Source organism: Fonsecaea erecta, assembly GCF_001651985.1.
Source record: "Fonsecaea erecta strain CBS 125763 chromosome Unknown Scaff7, whole genome shotgun sequence".
Lineage (NCBI taxonomy): Eukaryota > Fungi > Ascomycota > Eurotiomycetes > Chaetothyriales > Herpotrichiellaceae > Fonsecaea > Fonsecaea erecta.
In genome coordinates, this window is record NW_017387250.1 from 1920492 (window position 1) to 1937705 (window position 17214).

The 17214-nt window shown below is 53.6% G+C and overlaps 8 protein-coding genes across 8 annotated transcripts; 6 read left to right on the forward strand and 2 right to left on the reverse strand.

The window, feature by feature from the left end:
• Positions 1-244: 244 nt before the first annotated feature.
• Positions 245-2687, forward strand: AYL99_08564 (hypothetical protein; the record flags this gene model as incomplete). Its single annotated transcript, XM_018840072.1, has 5 exons — positions 245-320; positions 370-437; positions 494-622; positions 674-907; positions 960-2687. 5 exons carry the CDS (start codon positions 245-247, stop codon positions 2685-2687), a joined length of 2235 nt encoding a protein of 744 aa, XP_018691193.1.
• A 424-nt stretch (positions 2688-3111) lies between these two features.
• AYL99_08565 (hypothetical protein) lies at positions 3112-4162 on the forward strand (the record flags this gene model as incomplete). The annotated part of the gene is made up of 2 exons (XM_018840073.1): positions 3112-3320; positions 3370-4162. 2 exons carry the CDS (start codon positions 3112-3114, stop codon positions 4160-4162), a joined length of 1002 nt encoding a protein of 333 aa, XP_018691194.1.
• A 1934-nt stretch (positions 4163-6096) lies between these two features.
• Positions 6097-7262, forward strand: AYL99_08566 (hypothetical protein; the record flags this gene model as incomplete). The annotated part of the gene is made up of 4 exons (XM_018840074.1): positions 6097-6141; positions 6192-6748; positions 6809-6878; positions 6954-7262. The coding sequence occupies 4 exons, from the start codon at positions 6097-6099 to the stop codon at positions 7260-7262; spliced, it is 981 nt and encodes a 326-aa protein (XP_018691195.1).
• Positions 7263-8094: 832 nt separating this feature from the next.
• AYL99_08567 (hypothetical protein) lies at positions 8095-9264 on the forward strand (the record flags this gene model as incomplete). The annotated part of the gene is made up of 1 exon (XM_018840075.1): positions 8095-9264. One exon carries the CDS (start codon positions 8095-8097, stop codon positions 9262-9264), a length of 1170 nt encoding a protein of 389 aa, XP_018691196.1.
• A 748-nt stretch (positions 9265-10012) lies between these two features.
• On the forward strand, positions 10013-11047 carry AYL99_08568 (hypothetical protein; the record flags this gene model as incomplete). The annotated part of the gene is made up of 1 exon (XM_018840076.1): positions 10013-11047. One exon carries the CDS (start codon positions 10013-10015, stop codon positions 11045-11047), a length of 1035 nt encoding a protein of 344 aa, XP_018691197.1.
• A 353-nt stretch (positions 11048-11400) lies between these two features.
• Positions 11401-13082, reverse strand: AYL99_08569 (hypothetical protein; the record flags this gene model as incomplete). Its single annotated transcript, XM_018840077.1, has 2 exons — positions 11401-12657; positions 12714-13082. The coding sequence occupies 2 exons, from the start codon at positions 13080-13082 to the stop codon at positions 11401-11403; spliced, it is 1626 nt and encodes a 541-aa protein (XP_018691198.1).
• A 1418-nt stretch (positions 13083-14500) lies between these two features.
• AYL99_08570 (hypothetical protein) lies at positions 14501-15364 on the forward strand (the record flags this gene model as incomplete). The annotated part of the gene is made up of 1 exon (XM_018840078.1): positions 14501-15364. The coding sequence occupies one exon, from the start codon at positions 14501-14503 to the stop codon at positions 15362-15364; it is 864 nt and encodes a 287-aa protein (XP_018691199.1).
• Positions 15365-15528: 164 nt separating this feature from the next.
• On the reverse strand, positions 15529-16806 carry AYL99_08571 (hypothetical protein; the record flags this gene model as incomplete). Its single annotated transcript, XM_018840079.1, has 2 exons — positions 15529-16642; positions 16730-16806. 2 exons carry the CDS (start codon positions 16804-16806, stop codon positions 15529-15531), a joined length of 1191 nt encoding a protein of 396 aa, XP_018691200.1.
• Positions 16807-17214: the final 408 nt, after the last annotated feature.

A 17214-nucleotide genomic window follows, 5' to 3' on the forward strand; every position in this document is an offset into this window, starting at 1 on the left:
ATAATCTTCTCAACCTTTGCATTCACACGACCTTTGCATCCTAAATACACCTCTGCACAATTAAATTCCTACACGTTGAATGTCACACTAGCACTCCGATTTGCATTTGGGCTCATTCCGTGTGGGATAGAGTAAATTTTGGCCTGTCGACTCCTGCCACTGTCGGAGGCCTGTCGGCTCACGGGGATTGTTCCCCCCCATCGTCGTGACCGTCCTCGTTTTCCACTAAAAGGGTTCGACTGTCATGGTTCAACCCCAAATTGTCCACCCCAATGTCCAGATAACCGAAATCACGAGAGAGTTCTGTAGTGCTGCATCGAGTCAGTCGGGAACGCCACTCTGTCTCCAACAAGACTGACCGCGTCATAGAACTCACCGGGGGCAAGCTGGTCAAAGATGAGCACTTCACATTGTATGAGGCCGTCAGTGCCTTGGAGGTATGGAATCTCTACACCCAGGTCCGAAATAGCATGATCCTGACCGAAGTACCCAGATTGGTGATCCGAAGATGGATAGCGGATGTGCCGCTTTCGACGCTGAAAGCGATGAAGAGTTCGATCCCGCAAGAAACGTATCCGCCGAGGAGATTGTATGGTTGATGGACCAGCTGATGTACCGCGAGGTGAGCATCTCTGTCTTTCAAGCATGGAATGATGGTTTGACCTACAAACAGGTAGCATGGCACATGGGATATCCTCTATCCCAGACTCTATTTACCTCGATACACATTGAACGACTCCTCTGGCCGCAACCGAAGCAGTTATCCGAAGCTTGCTTTTGGAGGGACCGTCGCAGTACACGAGATGTGCCTTCTCTCCTGAATACAGTTTTCCAGTCCTATTGTGTGGGCTTGATCAAATGCTGTGACCTAGTTCTCTCTATGGTGGCGAGCCAGCACTTTTACGAGGTAGGGACGGCGCGAAATAGCTGATATCAACCAGCAGCTGACGACATTGCAGGAGGAAGACTTTGCGCCACAGATATACAATCGGCCTCTCCTGCACGACTTCTCGGTTGGAGAGGTGATGGACTCGTTGCAGGACGCACATGTCTTTGTACAAAAGAGCAACCTTCCAGAGCCCTTGAAAGGGGCATTGAAAGACAGGTTGAATGCACGGTCTGCTTTCCTGCGCCTCTTTCATAGCTGTGAACTCCGCGAACGACCAGCCAGCTCAACTCTTCAGGCAGATCTTGCGTTGATCGAGGCGGTGGAAAAGACTTCCATCCTCGGACGCCCAACTCCAACTGTGGCCTTCACCCTGAAGATGCAACGGAATCTGGCAAGCAGTGTGCCTCCGAGACCAATGATAGTCATAGAAAAGGAGAAAGCCTTTTCCTTCTTCCATCAGCTTCTCAGGGATACCACCTCTGCTTTCCAGATGCTTGATATTACATGCGGCAGTGACCTGCTAGTTGCCTATCAGAGGTTCATGGCGCAGACATCACAACCCGCAGTGTATGTTCGGGTACTCCTACAGTCCTTCTTAAACATCAACAACACGGTACTGGGCCGATACACTATCGACCATTTCATCACTCAAGACATGCATTCTCTGACACTCCCAAGTGCTTTGCCCTTGGGAAGCAACAACAGTGAAATTGAGGACATTCCTGAAGACCAGCAGATGGAAATTAGCTCTAGAGTGGAGTTATTTCTGAATCGTTGCGGACAGTCGTTCCTCAATTTGTTCAGGACCTACTGTCTGAACCGCTGCCGGGTAAGACGTTCAATGTGTCACGCAGCCCTTGAGTGGGATCAGATCCAGGCGGAGGCTGAGGATCTGGATGCCTTTGTCCAATCCATCCTCGACGAGCAGCCCATTCCTTACCCCAGTGGCGAGCAACTCACCTTTTCATATTCTTTCAGCAGTTGGGTATACCACTACAAGCTGATACAGCTTCAAACCATTCTTCAGATGGGATTTGAACTTTCCATCTATGCTCCGCACGAGTTTGCTGAGATGTACTGGTATCTTTCATTCCTCTCCAACTCGCACTTGTCTCACCTGGAGAGGATCAGCTTCTTTGTGTCCTCGAGCCGGCAGGTGGATGTACGCCGGCGAGATGAGGTACAGGTTACTCTGAAGCGCTTGTATCGGTATTTCACTTGGCTCAAGGCCACAGAGGCAATGGCAAACGCTCTGCATCGAGTCTTCGTTATTATACAACGTCACGGCCATCTGCACAAGCCTTCGCCAGCGTATGCATCAGACCGCTTACGCTACGAGCTGAGAATGCGGCCGTTTCTCAATCTCTCCATCCCCGAGCCCATCGACTTTGACTTGGCTCAACCGGCCCGCTTGTTGCTGGAGCTTTCTGACGCGTCCGTGCTGGAGCAGGCCACCAGTCTAGTACAGACGGCAAAGAAAGCATGGGAGGAGGTTCTGAGAGGCGGCTGGGAGTCTAAGGGGCCCCGGCCGGCAGATGCCAGAGCTGATACGGTGGATACGGGAAGAAGCAAGCAAGTCGCTCCAGTAGTGGACAGTGAGTGGACACAGGACGTGCGAAACTTAATGAAGGCATGTATAGGTACAGCCATCGCAATTGCTGCCCTGAGTAAAGCTCTGAACGCGAAAGGGAAGACCACGGCGGGAACCGGCATATCGAGTCTGAAGGTCGAAATTCCGCCAGTTGGGCATCGAGACCGGTGGCATGTGGCGTGGCCTGTACCCAAGATCTCCAGCTGAAGCTGGATATTGTCAAGCAGCAAATACCATGCTATTACAATTCATCGCACTTGACTCCTCAATAAGTCACCGTGACTTTTCCAACGTCAAATGTCTCGTCTCTCGTTGAGACTGACTCGTCCGGATCAGGACTAGCTTGATCCTACCATACCTACCTCTTCTAAGATGGTCGAGTCACAGACTCTTCCTTCTACTATTTGATAGTTAGACAGGAAGCACTGTGGCGTCTTCCCTTTTCCTTTGTTGTGGGCGAGATATTTTACGTCGAAGGGAGTCGTCAGCAGCCCGCACTGACCGCATCCATTGTGCCACCATCTCCAACTGACTATTTTTTTCATCCCCGCAAAATAATTTCAGCACCAAACAATTTCCGCACCCAGCGTCTTCAAGCATTTCTGCAACCTCGACGTGAATCTCAGTCGGCATGGCGTCTGCATACAAATCGGCGATGCGGTCAGGAGACGCTTCCGACTCTGATGAAAGTGGTCCAGTCGCATCCGCTGGGAGCGGCTCATCCTCCAGCGGAGAGGAGGAACCTACCCAGAGCCAGAAAAAGAACAGTGATCTCTCTCAACTGCCACCTGAGATTCGAAATCGAGTGCTGATGCTCACTTCTCGTGGAGTCTCATACAGGTAAGTTTGTATCCGTATCCTCCTTGCGGCTCGTCACTGACATCTGCAGGCACCGACACCTTCTAAACGACCTCCACGTTCTGCTTCCTCACACATATAAAGACACGAAGCTCGATACAAAATCTTCTAACAACTACAACTCTGCCCTTAATGGTCTTGCTGACCTCCATTCTTGCAATTACGTCTTCTTCCTGGAAGCACGGAAACATGGTCAGGACCTGTACCTGTGGCTCGCACGTGCACCCAACGGACCAACGGTCAAATTCAGCGTGACCAATGTGCACACAATGGCTGAGCTAGGGTTTGGCGGAAATTGCTTAAAAGGTGGGAGAGGTATCGTTGTCTTCGACAAGAGTTTCGACGAAGAGATTCCGGGCCTTGAATATCGCTCCCTGCTACGAGAGATGTTTCGCGGGGTATTTTGTGTTCCGCCGAAGGGCATACGCGGCATGAAGCCATTCATTGACCGCGTCATTGGTATTTACGGGCTTGATGGAAAGATATGGATTCGCGTGTATGAGATCCGTGAGTCGGCACCGGATAAGACCGACAAGGAGCGTGTCAAAGGAGACGACGTGTCGCTGGTTGAGATCGGGCCTCGTTTGGTCCTCACACCGGTCGTCATTCAAGAAGGCAGCTTCGGGGGTCCGGTCATATTCGAAAACAAACAATTCGTCAGCCCCAATGCTCTCCGAGCTGAGACGAGGATGCGCAGGGCCAATAAATATGCAAGTCGAAGAGGTGGTGCTGAAGAGTTGGCGGCTAAACGGAAAACTTTGAACTTGAACACGGGAGCGAAGAGAAAGAGATCCGCACTCGACAATGCGAAGCTGTTTGGATGACTGAGTGCGTGATAAGCTCATTCACATCTTTCAACGAGAACGTCTCGGGTACCAGCCTTGTTACCTTCACAGAAAAACAAGACCCAAAGGAGGGGCAAGCCACGGCATCCTTCTATGGACTTATCGCAATGCATCCCATATACATTGGTGCGCAGGTTTCGCTCTGTCAGGTTGAAGCTATTCGTGCAACCTTGTGACGCACCAAAAGCACCAGTCTGGTCACAACAAGCTAGCACGGTTGTGGAACACCTCCTATCATGTGGTGATTCGACCTTCTATCGCAGAACAAGATGCAGATGCTTGCATTTCGAATTTTGGGAAGCCTTGCCATCCTCGGGCGTGGGACTGTTAGGCACCAAATCCGAGAACTATTGGGTGTTCTTTATATCCCACACGACGTGACGCGCTGGGGGAAGGGATGTCTAATGTAGGTCATCATAAGAGCTTCAGTTGAGGCAAGAAGTCGACGGCGGCCATTTGTGATTGAGACCCAAGGTCTAAAGGTGGTCGCGGTGATTTCTCTCGGACTGAAAATTTTTGCTTTGCTCCTGTTCAACTGGTTCTCAACTGTGGGCTGCCTTCACAAGCACAGAATTTATCTCACAATCTTCTCGGGGTGAGCGAGTGCCTCTACGTCTCACCTCAAACCGGAGCGAGGGTGATGCCACCGCGTGCCTACCTTAGCTCGACAAGCCAGTGCGACGGTAATGGATTTTGTCTTGGACTCCCGATTCTCTCGGCCGACTTCGAGCGCCTCTGAAGCCAGAAATTCTTACGGCACAAGCAATATTTGCAGATATAGATGAAGTCATTCCGACGTCTCGAATTGAACAAGTCACTGTGTTTCAAGTCGCAGGTAATCTCTATGTGAAATCTATCTTGACATGGATCGACTTACTCTTAGCACTATCAAAACACATTCGTTGATGGCTTCCATGCCATTGAAGTTGCTCAACGACATAGGAAAATACTACGATACTTACCAATGAACGGTATCTACGGCCCCGAACGGCTCTAAGAGCTGCTGCGTTAGATATGTTTTTGTCCTTTTGGTTGATACCCACGAGGTATTATCTTAACCCTCAACAAAGCAACACTCCCAGAGTGCGAGAGTTTTGACAGTTGATGCCGCTATCAGCCGAGAATCGCAAACTTGCTTTGCCAACAACTGCTACTGTTCGGAACGGTTTAAGCAGCGACTCGCCGAGCCCTTGACCATCCTAGACAGTCACGGCCTGAGAACCCATGGAAAATGTCATGGTGTCATCAAGTCGGCATGAATACAAGCGACTGCTTCCGGACCACGACGGACCAAAAGGCGGAAGATACCCACAGGGGATGCTTCTAGAGGGGGTTACGTACAATGGCGAATTCGCTTAATGATTGGTAGAAACAGCTACCTCCAAGCTTAGCCGGTATCCTTCCCCGTGTTATCACACCCTTGATATAGCCAACTTGAACGCTGACGTTGTACCATATCGCCTTCGATGTTGGTGCCAGGATGCATTCCCCAAATAGATGGGGTAACCAGCTAGCCTTTTCCAGCCATGTCTTCAGTGGGGCACCTTATGGAGCCTACAAGATGCCATTTTTCAGCAAGTTTGACTAATTCCGTATAAAGCTGAACATTGTCTGGCTCGCAATCATGCGGACGTATCCATTGACAAGCACGATTCATAAGCACCTTTGAACCAGCTGCTCGATCATCGGAGAAAAAGGGTATCTACGTTCCGACTCCGGTCGACCCTGCCCTAGAAGGGCACCATATAGAGATGAAATACCTGACAGTTTCGTCTGTATATTGTTCTACATGTCTTGCTGAACAGTGCGACGCAATTCGAACTATCATTTTCCACATACGAAGCTTTCTCGCGTCATCACCTTCACTTCCCTGTTGAACAAGTAACGGCATATCATCTCCAGACGTCGACAGAATGCCAATCAAATCACCGCTGAAGATTGTGTTGGGAGCAGCCAATGTAAGGACGCCATACCGCGGCAGTTATCGTTATTTACGGGTTACAACCAGGTTGGAGACAAGTCTCTAGACTCAACTGTCCGTTACGACACGCTTGACGAGGTCAACTCCTACCTCAATGCATTCTATGATCGCGGTGGACGTCATATTGACACGGCCCGTGCCTACTCGCCACATGCTCCTGGTTCTTCAGAAGAAAGACTAGGCGCCGTCGAAGCAGGAAAGCGATTTGCAATCGACACGAAGGTGTTTTCTCTAACACCCAACTGCCATTCGAAGGAAAAGATCAAGGAAAACATCGACACATCCCTTTCACTCTTGAAGGTACCGAAGATTGACATCGAGTACCTCCATGTGCCAGACAGAACCACCCCTTTCGAGGAGACGCTCGCGGCGATCAACGAGGCCTTTAAAGAAGGCAAATTCGAACGCTTCGGTGTGTCCAACTATACAGCCGAGGAAGTGGACAAGATTGTTCAAATCTGCGAATCGAACGGCTTCGTGAAGCCAAGCGTGTACCAGGGTCAATATAACCCCATTATCAGGAGTGGGGAGAAGGAACTCTTTCCCATCTTGCGAAAGCATGGAATCGCTTTCTATGCCTGGAGGTTTGTCACAGTCTGATGGTTCATCAGCCAAGGATTCCGTGTGTTGACTTTTTGGAACAGTCCCGCAGGTGGTGGTTTCTTCGCAGGAAACCACAAGCATATTGTGCATGGCTCCCGATTTGACTCATCGGTAAGTTTACTTTTGCCTACAGCGGCGACGACACAGACATGTCATTTAGCTGTTTCCCGCTGACTCGAAGCACAGACCTGGTTGGGTCAAGTGTTCGCATCTGTGTACCTGAAACCAAACATCGAAGCCGCAACAGACCGCGCACTCGGACTTGTGGCCAAGCACGGCATCAACGGCCATGCTGCGGCTTTGAGGTGGACTGTCTACCATAGCACGCTCAAGGACGAATTTGGAGATTCGATTATTATTGCTGCCTCGAGCGTCGCGCAGCTGGACTCCAACCTTGACATGATTGAGCAAGGGCCTTTACCCGCCGAGGTTGCCGCCGCCATGGAAGCGATATACAAAGAGGTGGAGGGTACAGAGTTCCCTTACCATTTGTGATGTCTTGAGGTCGTTTCTGCTCCTGTTATAAGAGTCTAGTCACGCGCACACGCCAGAGAGCCATATACGAAATATGAAAGTTAGAAGCACCACTGCATTTTCCCTCTTTGGAGCCATTATTGACTGAAATCCAAGCCTAACGAATTGTTTTCTAGGCCTGTACGTGAGACCCCTTCAACACAACAGGTCCAAATCGTGGGTGTTGATCCCCAAGAAAGCTACCAGTGCCTGAATTGTCGACAAGCACTGTCCCTCCAAGCATCGCAATTTCAAACGTTGGAGTGGCTCCAGTCTACTTTGAAGTTTAACTTGTATTCATACCTATTTATACTTCATAACATGTCGATCCCCGTTAGTCCCCCGTCCTCGGTTCCCATCACAAGTCATTGGTGTCGTTCTATCAACTTGACCTTTCTTTACTGACAGGGTCACTCGCCCAGCGCGATGAACCCACCACGAGAAGAAGCATTGGCTGGAACCCTGACGCGAAGTTGCCTGTGCTTGCACCTACAGGCTGGCATTGGCCCAAATACTCCATTGCCCGGAAATTGATCCCGACGACTAAAGCAAGAAGCTTCACTAGCTGCCTCTGGGGAAATGCTTGGCACCAGTGTGTATATCGAGCCATTTGTTGCCATCAATGCGTGTTGTTTTCCCGCCCGTTTTGAGACGACAACAATCATGTCGTCGATCTATTCGAGAACAAGGGATACAAAAGATCGCAGGCGCTGCCCTTGTGGCTCTGTTGCGCCCTTCGATCTCTCAATGATCTCCGAGTAAGTACACAACATTGCGGCATCGTTATTGCTGCGTCCATTCGTTTGCGCCCAGCATGATGCTCACCACGCTCCTTACGCTTTTCGTTGCTTCGTTGACTGTTCGGGCTGCGCCTGCTCCAGTCTTGCCAGCACTGTCAGTGACATGCTACACTGTCTCCGGGTTCCAGGGTGAACGGGGTCCTCTCCTATCCACTACAACCTCAACCCGAAGACTAGCTCCGACGACGGTCACCTCGACGCGGACATCGACAATTACATTGACATGGACCCCAGTTATTACGACGACTTCTACGGCAACTAGCACATCTACTGCGACAACTACGGAGCTTGGCATCTCGTCCACTTTCACCTCTACTATTACGTCAACGTCGACGTTGAGTGACAGCACGACCATCACGAGTACGGTCCAAACGACGTTGACCGATACCACAACTTCTACCGCTACTAGCACTTTGACTATTGCTGCCCCTGCTGGATTTACCCCTATCATCAAGAGCTCTGGCTACACGTCTCTGAATGCTCCTCAAAGAGAGAGGCGTGAGGTTCTGGATCGTCTCTTCAATCTGGTCAGATCTCCGCCCGAAGGACGTCAGTTTCTGGGTGGTGGAACAAGAAGTGCACAAGGCATCAAATGTGTCACCCGAGTGCAATCTACCGTGACTGTCTATAGGACAGTGACGACCACTACTACCGATATCGGTTCGGCGTCGACCACGACCAGCACCACAACCACGACAGTGGCCACAACTTCAACTGTCATTCCGGCAGTGGTTACGAGTACCGTGAGCACCACATCAACCACTATTGTCACAACTACAAGCACGTCCATTGCATTGACCACCAACACCCAGACAACCACCGAGACAGACACCACCACGTCCACCACCTCCGTCTATGCCGCCTGCGCAACCAACAACATCTTGGGTCCTCAGGTCCAAAACGGCCAATACGTACAAGGCGCTACCGACAATGATCCGAACGGTGTGATCGCCATCACCACCGCTGCGAGTGCGTACGACTGTTGCGTTCAATGTATCACCAGCGACGCGTTGGAATACTGCCAGAATGCCATCTTTGATGCGGATGGAACATGCAATATGCTCGGGGGAAACCAGGCGTTCTGTGCAAATGGCCAGCAGGCCAACTCGGGCCAGGTGGTTTTGACCACCACGTCCTTGCAGCGGTTCGATATCAATGGACCTTGCGGCTATCTTACCTCCTGAGCAAGGCATGTCGGTAGTTTGGCACGCCTCTCTAGAAAAGGATGTAATCTCTGATCGGAGGAGATCATGACTGTAGCTTTGACCTTGGCATTATAGCTTCTCCGCTGACAAGAGTCGTGTTAATCATGATGGGATGTTCAAGCAAGAACCTCTCTCATTTCGCTCTCTTGGCCATGTCCGTGCACACAACACCACCTTCTTGAGAGAGTCGCGTATTGAAACCCCCCAGGCTTCCCCAAATATGTAGTTAGCAGTGGAAAGGTGGTATGGGAAGGGGGAGGGTGATAAAGCGGCCAGTTGTTGTCGTTGTTACTCATCGTTGGCCTGCCAAGCCCCAGACCGCTTTCTCGACCTCGACTCCCAGCCTGCGTATAACATTATCACCTTTGGCCCTCTGTTCCTCGTCCTCCTTCTTCTCACCCGGCGGCTGTGGAATGGGAAAGCGTTGCACTTCCATCTGTCCTAGCCATGATGGAAGCGACGCAGGCTCGCCGCTCTGTGTGGCAGAGCAGCTCTGGGAGCTTTGATACCTCGCCTTCCTCCATTGCTTCCTCCCAATCGATCCTGGATAGCCCCAATGTCGGGGTCTCAATCTGTTGAGACCATTGGAGTGATAGCAGCACCAATCGCTGCTCTTTGTACGCCCGAGTACGCATAGACACAGTTCAACACCCTCAAATTCCGTACGTTGTCTCCTGCCACCGCGACTAGGACATCTCTTTGGCTGACAAGCCCGCTGAGTAGAAGCATGGCAATGCAACACCTCGCTCCAGAACTTCTCGCTCGCATCTTTGAATCCCTCTCCTCCGTCTCCGACATTATCAACCTGTCTCTCGCCTGTCGCTATTTCTACGAAATCCTCCCCAAATCGCAAAAGCTGGCACTCTTCTTCAGCACTATCGATGAAACAGATGGACCAGTCCAAGATATCATACAAATCTTGACCCAGAACAACAACCAAATGCTGCATATCCGGCGGTCTCCGCCTCTGTCGTTTGCCCTACTCTCGCAAGTCACTGCCGTTGCTCGCGTGGCACGGCGCTACGTGGACCTGTTCCCCGGATTCAAGTGGCTCGAGGCGGCGAGCGTCAACCGACGAGTATTGGACCGTCACGAAGCTCGTCGACTACGTCGGGCGGTCTATCGGCTATGGAGCTACTCAAAAGCATTTCACCAGTTTCCTTATCGCACCGCTCGTACCGATGCAACAGCTACCGCAGAACGACTACAGCTCCTGCGGACGTGGTCGAACGACGAACTCTTCGAGTTGGAGGACTTCCGCGGCTTGCTCGAACAGTTGCTCGCCACCGAGATCTGTCCTACCGATGGAGAGGTATATTCCCGGATACCCGACGATGCACAAAAGTTCCATCTGTCGCTGCAGTATCCTTACCTTCGTCCCGTCTCATCCACTCCACAGGCATACCACGATCTTTTCCACAGTTCTCATCACTCTGACGTCGATCTACACAAACCGACCGTCCAGGAACTTCGAATTAGGCACATGAAAGGGTGGGGCAGTGACCTGCAGAACTTTTACCTCATTCAGTCGTTCCTGAAGTTTTCCCCCGCGCAGATCTTGTGGCTCTTCGACAACGCCGTGTGCCGCGCAGACGTCGAACGCTTCATCGAGCAACAGACCCACGATCCGTGCTTCTTCGACAGCGGATCCATGTTTTTCCAGGACTGGGTCACAGTGCTGCATACGCGGGGGGTCGATGTGCAACAAGCACGCGAAGCCATCTGGCAGGAGAAAGCAGGGGTCGTGGTTAGCACAAGCTAAGGCGCAGAGTGGATCGCTGGAGAGAAGACAGCAGGCATAGGCAAACGATTATCTACAGTCCCAAAAGAAGACTCAGATTAGTCAATCGTGCTGGGGAATTTTCCTAAGGTGCAGAATACATATAAAGAACCACTTTGGTGCTAAAAATCGACAGAGGTCTTTCCAAGTTCATCTCTGTATAACGGGGCTGGCGTGCGACGTCGTCTAACCTGTGGACGGAACATTCGTTCTGTTGGCGTCCACGCCCGACACATGCGTCGACAGCGATGTTTCTTTTTGGGGGGGTGGCGCCTGTCAACAACGCTCTCTCCTCTCCTCTTCTCTCCTTCATTGCCTGCCATTGCCATTCCATCTCAAAGCCTGGCTCGACCGGCCTGCTCCGGGGACGAGAACTCGAATCCCGGGTATCCGTCGCTGATTTCCTTGTCGCAGCGCTCGAAGTAGGGTCCCACGCCGCCGAACCAGAACAGCGGCCGCACCGTCTTGCCCTCGGTGTTGGCGCCGATGTACCACGAGCGCGTCTCCTTGGCGCCCTCGGCGAGCACGGTGGCGTTGAAAGCGGCGTCGACCTGATCGCTCCAGCTCCTCGCGTGGTCCTCCTTGGTGTCGATGCGGCCGTAGCCGTTCGTCCGCATGAAGGCCACCGTCTTGCCGATCCAGTCCACCGTGTTGTCGATGATGATGGGGATGTTGGCGAACGGCGCCTGCGGGCCCGAAACCATGAACAGGTTCGGGAAGCCCGGAGCTGTGATGCCGTACGCCGTCGCCATGTCCTTGTTCAACTGCTCCGCGAGCACCTGGTGCTGGCTGCCGCGCAGGTCGATCTGTGCCAGTGTGCCCGTGATAGCGTCGAAGCCCACGGCGAAGATGATCATGTCGAACTCGAATTCCCGCGTGCCGGTGCGCAGGCCGGTGGGCGTGATCTCGCGGATCGGGTCGTCCTTGACGTCCACCAGCTCGACGTTGTCGCGGTTGAAGGCCTCGTAGTAGAAGTGGCCCAGCGGCGGCCGCTTCGACAGGATGGTGTAGTGCGGGCACAGCAGCTCGGCCGTCTTCTTGTCCTTGACGATCGAGCGGATCTTGTTCCGCACGAACTCTGCCGCCATCTCGTTACACTTGGGGTTGGTCAGCATGTCGGCGAACGTCTCGAAGATGAACCGGAACCCGCCGATCTCCCAGCCGAATTCGAGCACCTTGAGCATGTCGGCCTCGGTCTCGAGGTCGGTCGACTTGAGCGTCGCGTCGACAAAGTCCATGCCGAATGTCTGGGCCCGCGCCCGCTTCACCACCTTTTCGTACTCGCGCCGCAGCGCCAGCTGCTGGTCCTCGGTGAGGGGGTAGTTGCGCGCCGGCAGCACGTAGTTTGGCGTGCGTTGGAAGACGGTGAGGGTTTTGGCATTGTGCGCCACGATGGGAATCACCTGGACCGCGGTGGCTCCGGTGCCCACGACCGCCACGCGTTTGCCCGTGAAGTCGACCTTGTGCTTCGGCCAGAGCCCCGTCTGGTACCATTCCCCCTTGTAGGACTCAAGCCCGGGGAACGGGGGTTTGAGGGGGGTCGCAAGGGGTCCGGTGGCGGTGATCAAGAAGGTGCACGTGTACGTGTCGCCCTTGGACGTGGTCACCTTCCACACGTTCTTCGACTCGTCCAGTGCGCCGCGGTGACTTTGGTCTGGAACTCGATCTTCTTGCGGAGACCCAGGTGGTCGGTGACCCGGTTGAGGTAGACTTCGACCTCCGGCTGGGTCGGGAAGCGCTCCTTCCAGTCCCAGTCCAGGCCCAGCTCTTCGAGAAAGGTGATGATGTACACCCAACTCTCACTGTCCGTGCGGGCCCCGGGGTAGCGGTTCCAGTACCACGTGCCACCGACCCCGGTGCCTGCCTCGAATGCTTTGGCGGACAGGCCACGTTTGCCCAATTCGTACAGCATTCGGATGCCGCCAAACCCGGCACCAATGACCAAAGCATCGTAGTCGACTCCCGCGCCGCCCGTCGACTCGTTGGTCGCCGTCTCGGAGGTGGTGGTTGTTGCCATGATCCCCAACTCTGTCGCGGAATATGCCCGGATGAAACCTCTGGAGAAGCCTCAAAAAGAGTAACGAGGTATGTCAGCTACTGCAGATAACAATCGCAGGATGGCGGGACTAGATCCCTCACCCCCTGGGAGCACCAGATTTATCTGGACCGTCCAGCAAGGGCGCCTCTAACCGAGGATAAGTCCGCCTTTTGCGGAGTAAGTCCCCCATCGTCCGGGGGGTGGAAGGTTCTTGCGGACTGCTTGGGTCCAGCCTTGCTCCCCCCTCCCTCCCTGGGGTGTATCTTCATCGCCGCTCCACTTCCCCGCACTGGACGTGCCTGGAGATTGGTGGCGCATGAGAAGGCGTGCTTACCGTCCAATCACCCACTGTAGGTCAGATCCCACGAGTCGTACAGGGAAGGAATAATGGATGACTCAGGTCAGCAAGCTTACCAGCATGACTCGCGGGATAGTTTCGGTCCCTATCTCACGTAGTGGCAATGAAAAGCGTCAGCAGAGGGACGATGCGAAGGACGCTGGCAAAGCCTCGGTCGAGCCATCCCCGCAACGGGGCAACGGGGTATCTCGATCGCCATCTGGCTTTGGAGCTGGGGAAGCCTAGGACAAAGTGACTAGTGAGCTAAAGCGCTTGGTCTCTCCTACATGCATGTAGACAAGTCAGAAGTCAGAAGTCAGCTGCCATGATAGAGAAATAATATGTGTGATATTTTCCGCCCCGAGCTTGGCGTCCGCCTTGCTTTGTCTTGGCAGCTCATGGTTAGCTCACGCCGCTTTAACACGTGGGTTCACGTTCCGATTACCACGACCCTCACCCGAGCCACGCCGCTTTTAAGTACACGTCTACTCACCCATCCTCCTCACGACTTCCACCCCTGTCCACTCACCACACTCTATATTAATAGGTCTTTCTTCTCGCAGGAGAGGTAATTCTGCATCGACGGTCGAATAGATTCTGTTCTACCTTTTCAACTACTCGGCGTTGGTCAAAGCTTCCATGTTTCATACCATCTCAACCATGGCTCATCCGTCTTGCTTGGTAAACAGAACTGGGACTTGATCCTCACATTCAATCTGGTCAACGGTCACTTGATCTCCCAGTCAGCCCGGCTACATGCCCACCCTTCCTCGACCCGACAAGCCCAAAGTCAAACTCGGTTTCGGCCATGCATACCCGCGGCTACTTTCATGGTGGCTAGGACAAGCAGAGCCTGTGCATGGACGCGCAAGGCACTCATTCGGGATCCAGACCCATCACAAACGGCGTCGAGACAACTGTCACTGTTCATCATGCCATGGCACCCCTCCAGAAAGAAATATCAGGGATATCCTGCTCTCTCACCTTTTCCGGTTGAAGGCCAGCTCTCGGAGTGTTTCATTGAGGACGAGCGATCGACTTTGCGACGTTCACATATGTGATGGCACCTGCTGCAGCGACAGCCACGGTAATCACCGCAACAGTCGAGCCGAGTGCTCGCCAACCCCAAACCACCAATGTGGCCGTGCAGCGATTCCCTGACCCGCCTCGCTTCCAAGACAAGTTGGAGGAGAGGGAGTATCTGAAGGGCCGTCTCGCGCTCGCATTCAGGCTGTTCGCCAAATACGGCTTCGACGAAGGTGTCGCCGGGCACATTACGCTTCGAGACCCCGTGGACCCGAACACGTTCTGGGTGAATCCTTTTGGCCGGGCGTTCTCGCAAATGAGGCGCTCGGACCTGATCCAGGTCGACCATGAAGGGCAGGTCATTGGAGGTGGCCCTAACCGTCTCCTCAACCAAGCTGCGTACATGATTCACGCGGCAATCCACAAAGCACGTCCTGATGTGCTCTGCGCCGCGCACTCACACAGTATCCACGGCCGAACGTTTTGCACGCTGGGGCGAAACCTTGACATCACTACACAAGACGTATGCGCCTTTTACAACGATGTCGCTCTCTACGACGACTTTCGGGGGGTGGTATTGGCCAAAGACGAGGGCGAGAATATTGCCCGGGCGATAGGGAACAAAAAGGCATGTCTCCTCCAGAACCATGGTCTGTTGACCTGTGGTCAGACCGTGGAAGCGGCCGTCTTTTGGTTCTGCAGCCTCGAGAAATGCTGCTATACCCAGTTGTTGGCGGACGCCGCAGCCGCGGGTCGAGGCGGCACGACCGTCAAGATTGACGACAAGGATGCCGCATTCACGTATAAGAGCAACGGGACGCCTAGGGCGGGATGGTTCAAAGCGATGCCCATGTTCGACGTGATGATGGAAGAGGTGGGAGATGCGTATCTGAACTGAGAGCCCCTGGAGATAGAATGTTGTTGCTAGGCAATCATTGAACAACGCAAACTGAATGTATTCAATAGTCCTTCGTTATCTACACTACGCAAAAATACCGTCAATACACATATATTCCTTCTCCCTTGTCCCTCCAAGTCTCCTTCCGTACCGTGCATCACTGTTCAGCTCTCTATTCCTGGCACGTTCTTCTCACCATCTGAGTTCGACTCCGGCTGGATCAGGATTTTGAGATGGCGGTCTTTGTGGTCCATCAGCTCCTGGAACCCGCCCTGGACGATGTCGCGCAACGGGACCACGGCGCTGACGAAACTTTCAAACATCTTGGTACCGGCTGTCATCATGTCGAGGACCGGCATGAAATCCTCGTTCGTGTAGGCTGCACCGGCCATGAGCCTCTTCTCCCCCACGGCCAGCTGGTTGAGATTGATCATCAGCGGCTTTTCATGAATGGCCACGTTGAAGATGGTCCCCACGGATTTGACGGATCGGATCGCCGTGTCTAGCGTCGACTGCAGCCCGCTGGCGTCGTAGGCGATGTCGACGCCGTCGCCGAGCATGTCGTGGATCGCCAGCGTGACCGGGTCCTGCTCACTGCTCCTTTTGCTCTGCTGCTGTTCGCCTCGCCCATCGGGCTTCTTCTCGAGCGGGTTGATAACGACATCGGCCCCCAGCTCGCGGGCCTGACGAGCTCTTTGTTCGGCGATTTCCGACACGATGATCTTGCGGGCGCCCCGGGCTCGCAGGACCGCCAACAGGGCCAGGCCGATGGGACCGGCGCCTAGGACGAGCACGTCTTGACCGGGCACGAAGCCCGAGATGCGGACGCAATGCCACGCTACGGCGAAAGGTTCCGTCAGGGCCCCTATCTTCAACGAGACCCCCTCGGGCAGAGGGATGCAGTTCAGAGCATTCAGGACGATCTCGTCCGCAAAGCCTCCCCCGGAGCCGGACAGACCGTACGTCGACCATCGTTTGCAGATGTTGGCCCGGCCGATCTTGCAGGTTGAGCACGGCTCGACACCATAGTGTGCGTCGTGGATGGACGGGTTGACGCAGACCTTCTGCCCGGGATGCAGATGGTGCACATTGGATCCCACCTCGACGATGCTTCCTGACATCTCGTGGCCCAGCGTGACGGGCAGTCCGATGCCCGTGTAGGGATCTGTGGTGCCTGCCTGGGGGCAGAAGAGAGGCCCGGCCACGAACTCGTGGATGTCGGAGCCACATATGCCGCAGTAGGCAATCTTCAGGCGGACTTCATGGGGGCCACAGGGTCTGTGTGTTGCCCGTGTTGGTTGTCAGTCCCTTCTCTGCCTGGCTGGAGGGCATGCAATGCAGAAACAACGGTTATGTGCTACTTACAACGATTCGACTTCGTCCAGTCGAATGTCTCTGTTACCGTGAAGCCTCAAGGCTTGAAACGTCCTGATACTGCCCATCTTCTCGTCGCGAACTTCTTTGACACTGAACCTGTTCTTGCACCAAAGCTGAGCAGAGCAGGCCACCACAATGGTTTATCACATTCTCAAAAGATTGAATGGAATGCATACGGCTGTGGGAGAGCACCAACTCCCAGCAGAGGGCACGTACCCGACGGGGTTCGACTGCCAGCCGTGTGATGTTCCATCAAAACGTTCAAGACCATATAGGCAGATACAATGGCAGGTTCATATCATATTCCCGCGGCTATGGTTCGACACTGCTCGGTTGCCGCGATATACGGGGGCTGGGAACGGGACATACCGAACTTCTCCACTCATCCGTCCACACCAACTACTGGATTCCCTCCAAATTTCGCGGAGAATGATCCTCAGACCATCGTTCTTGGGAGGTTCAAGACACTCGTG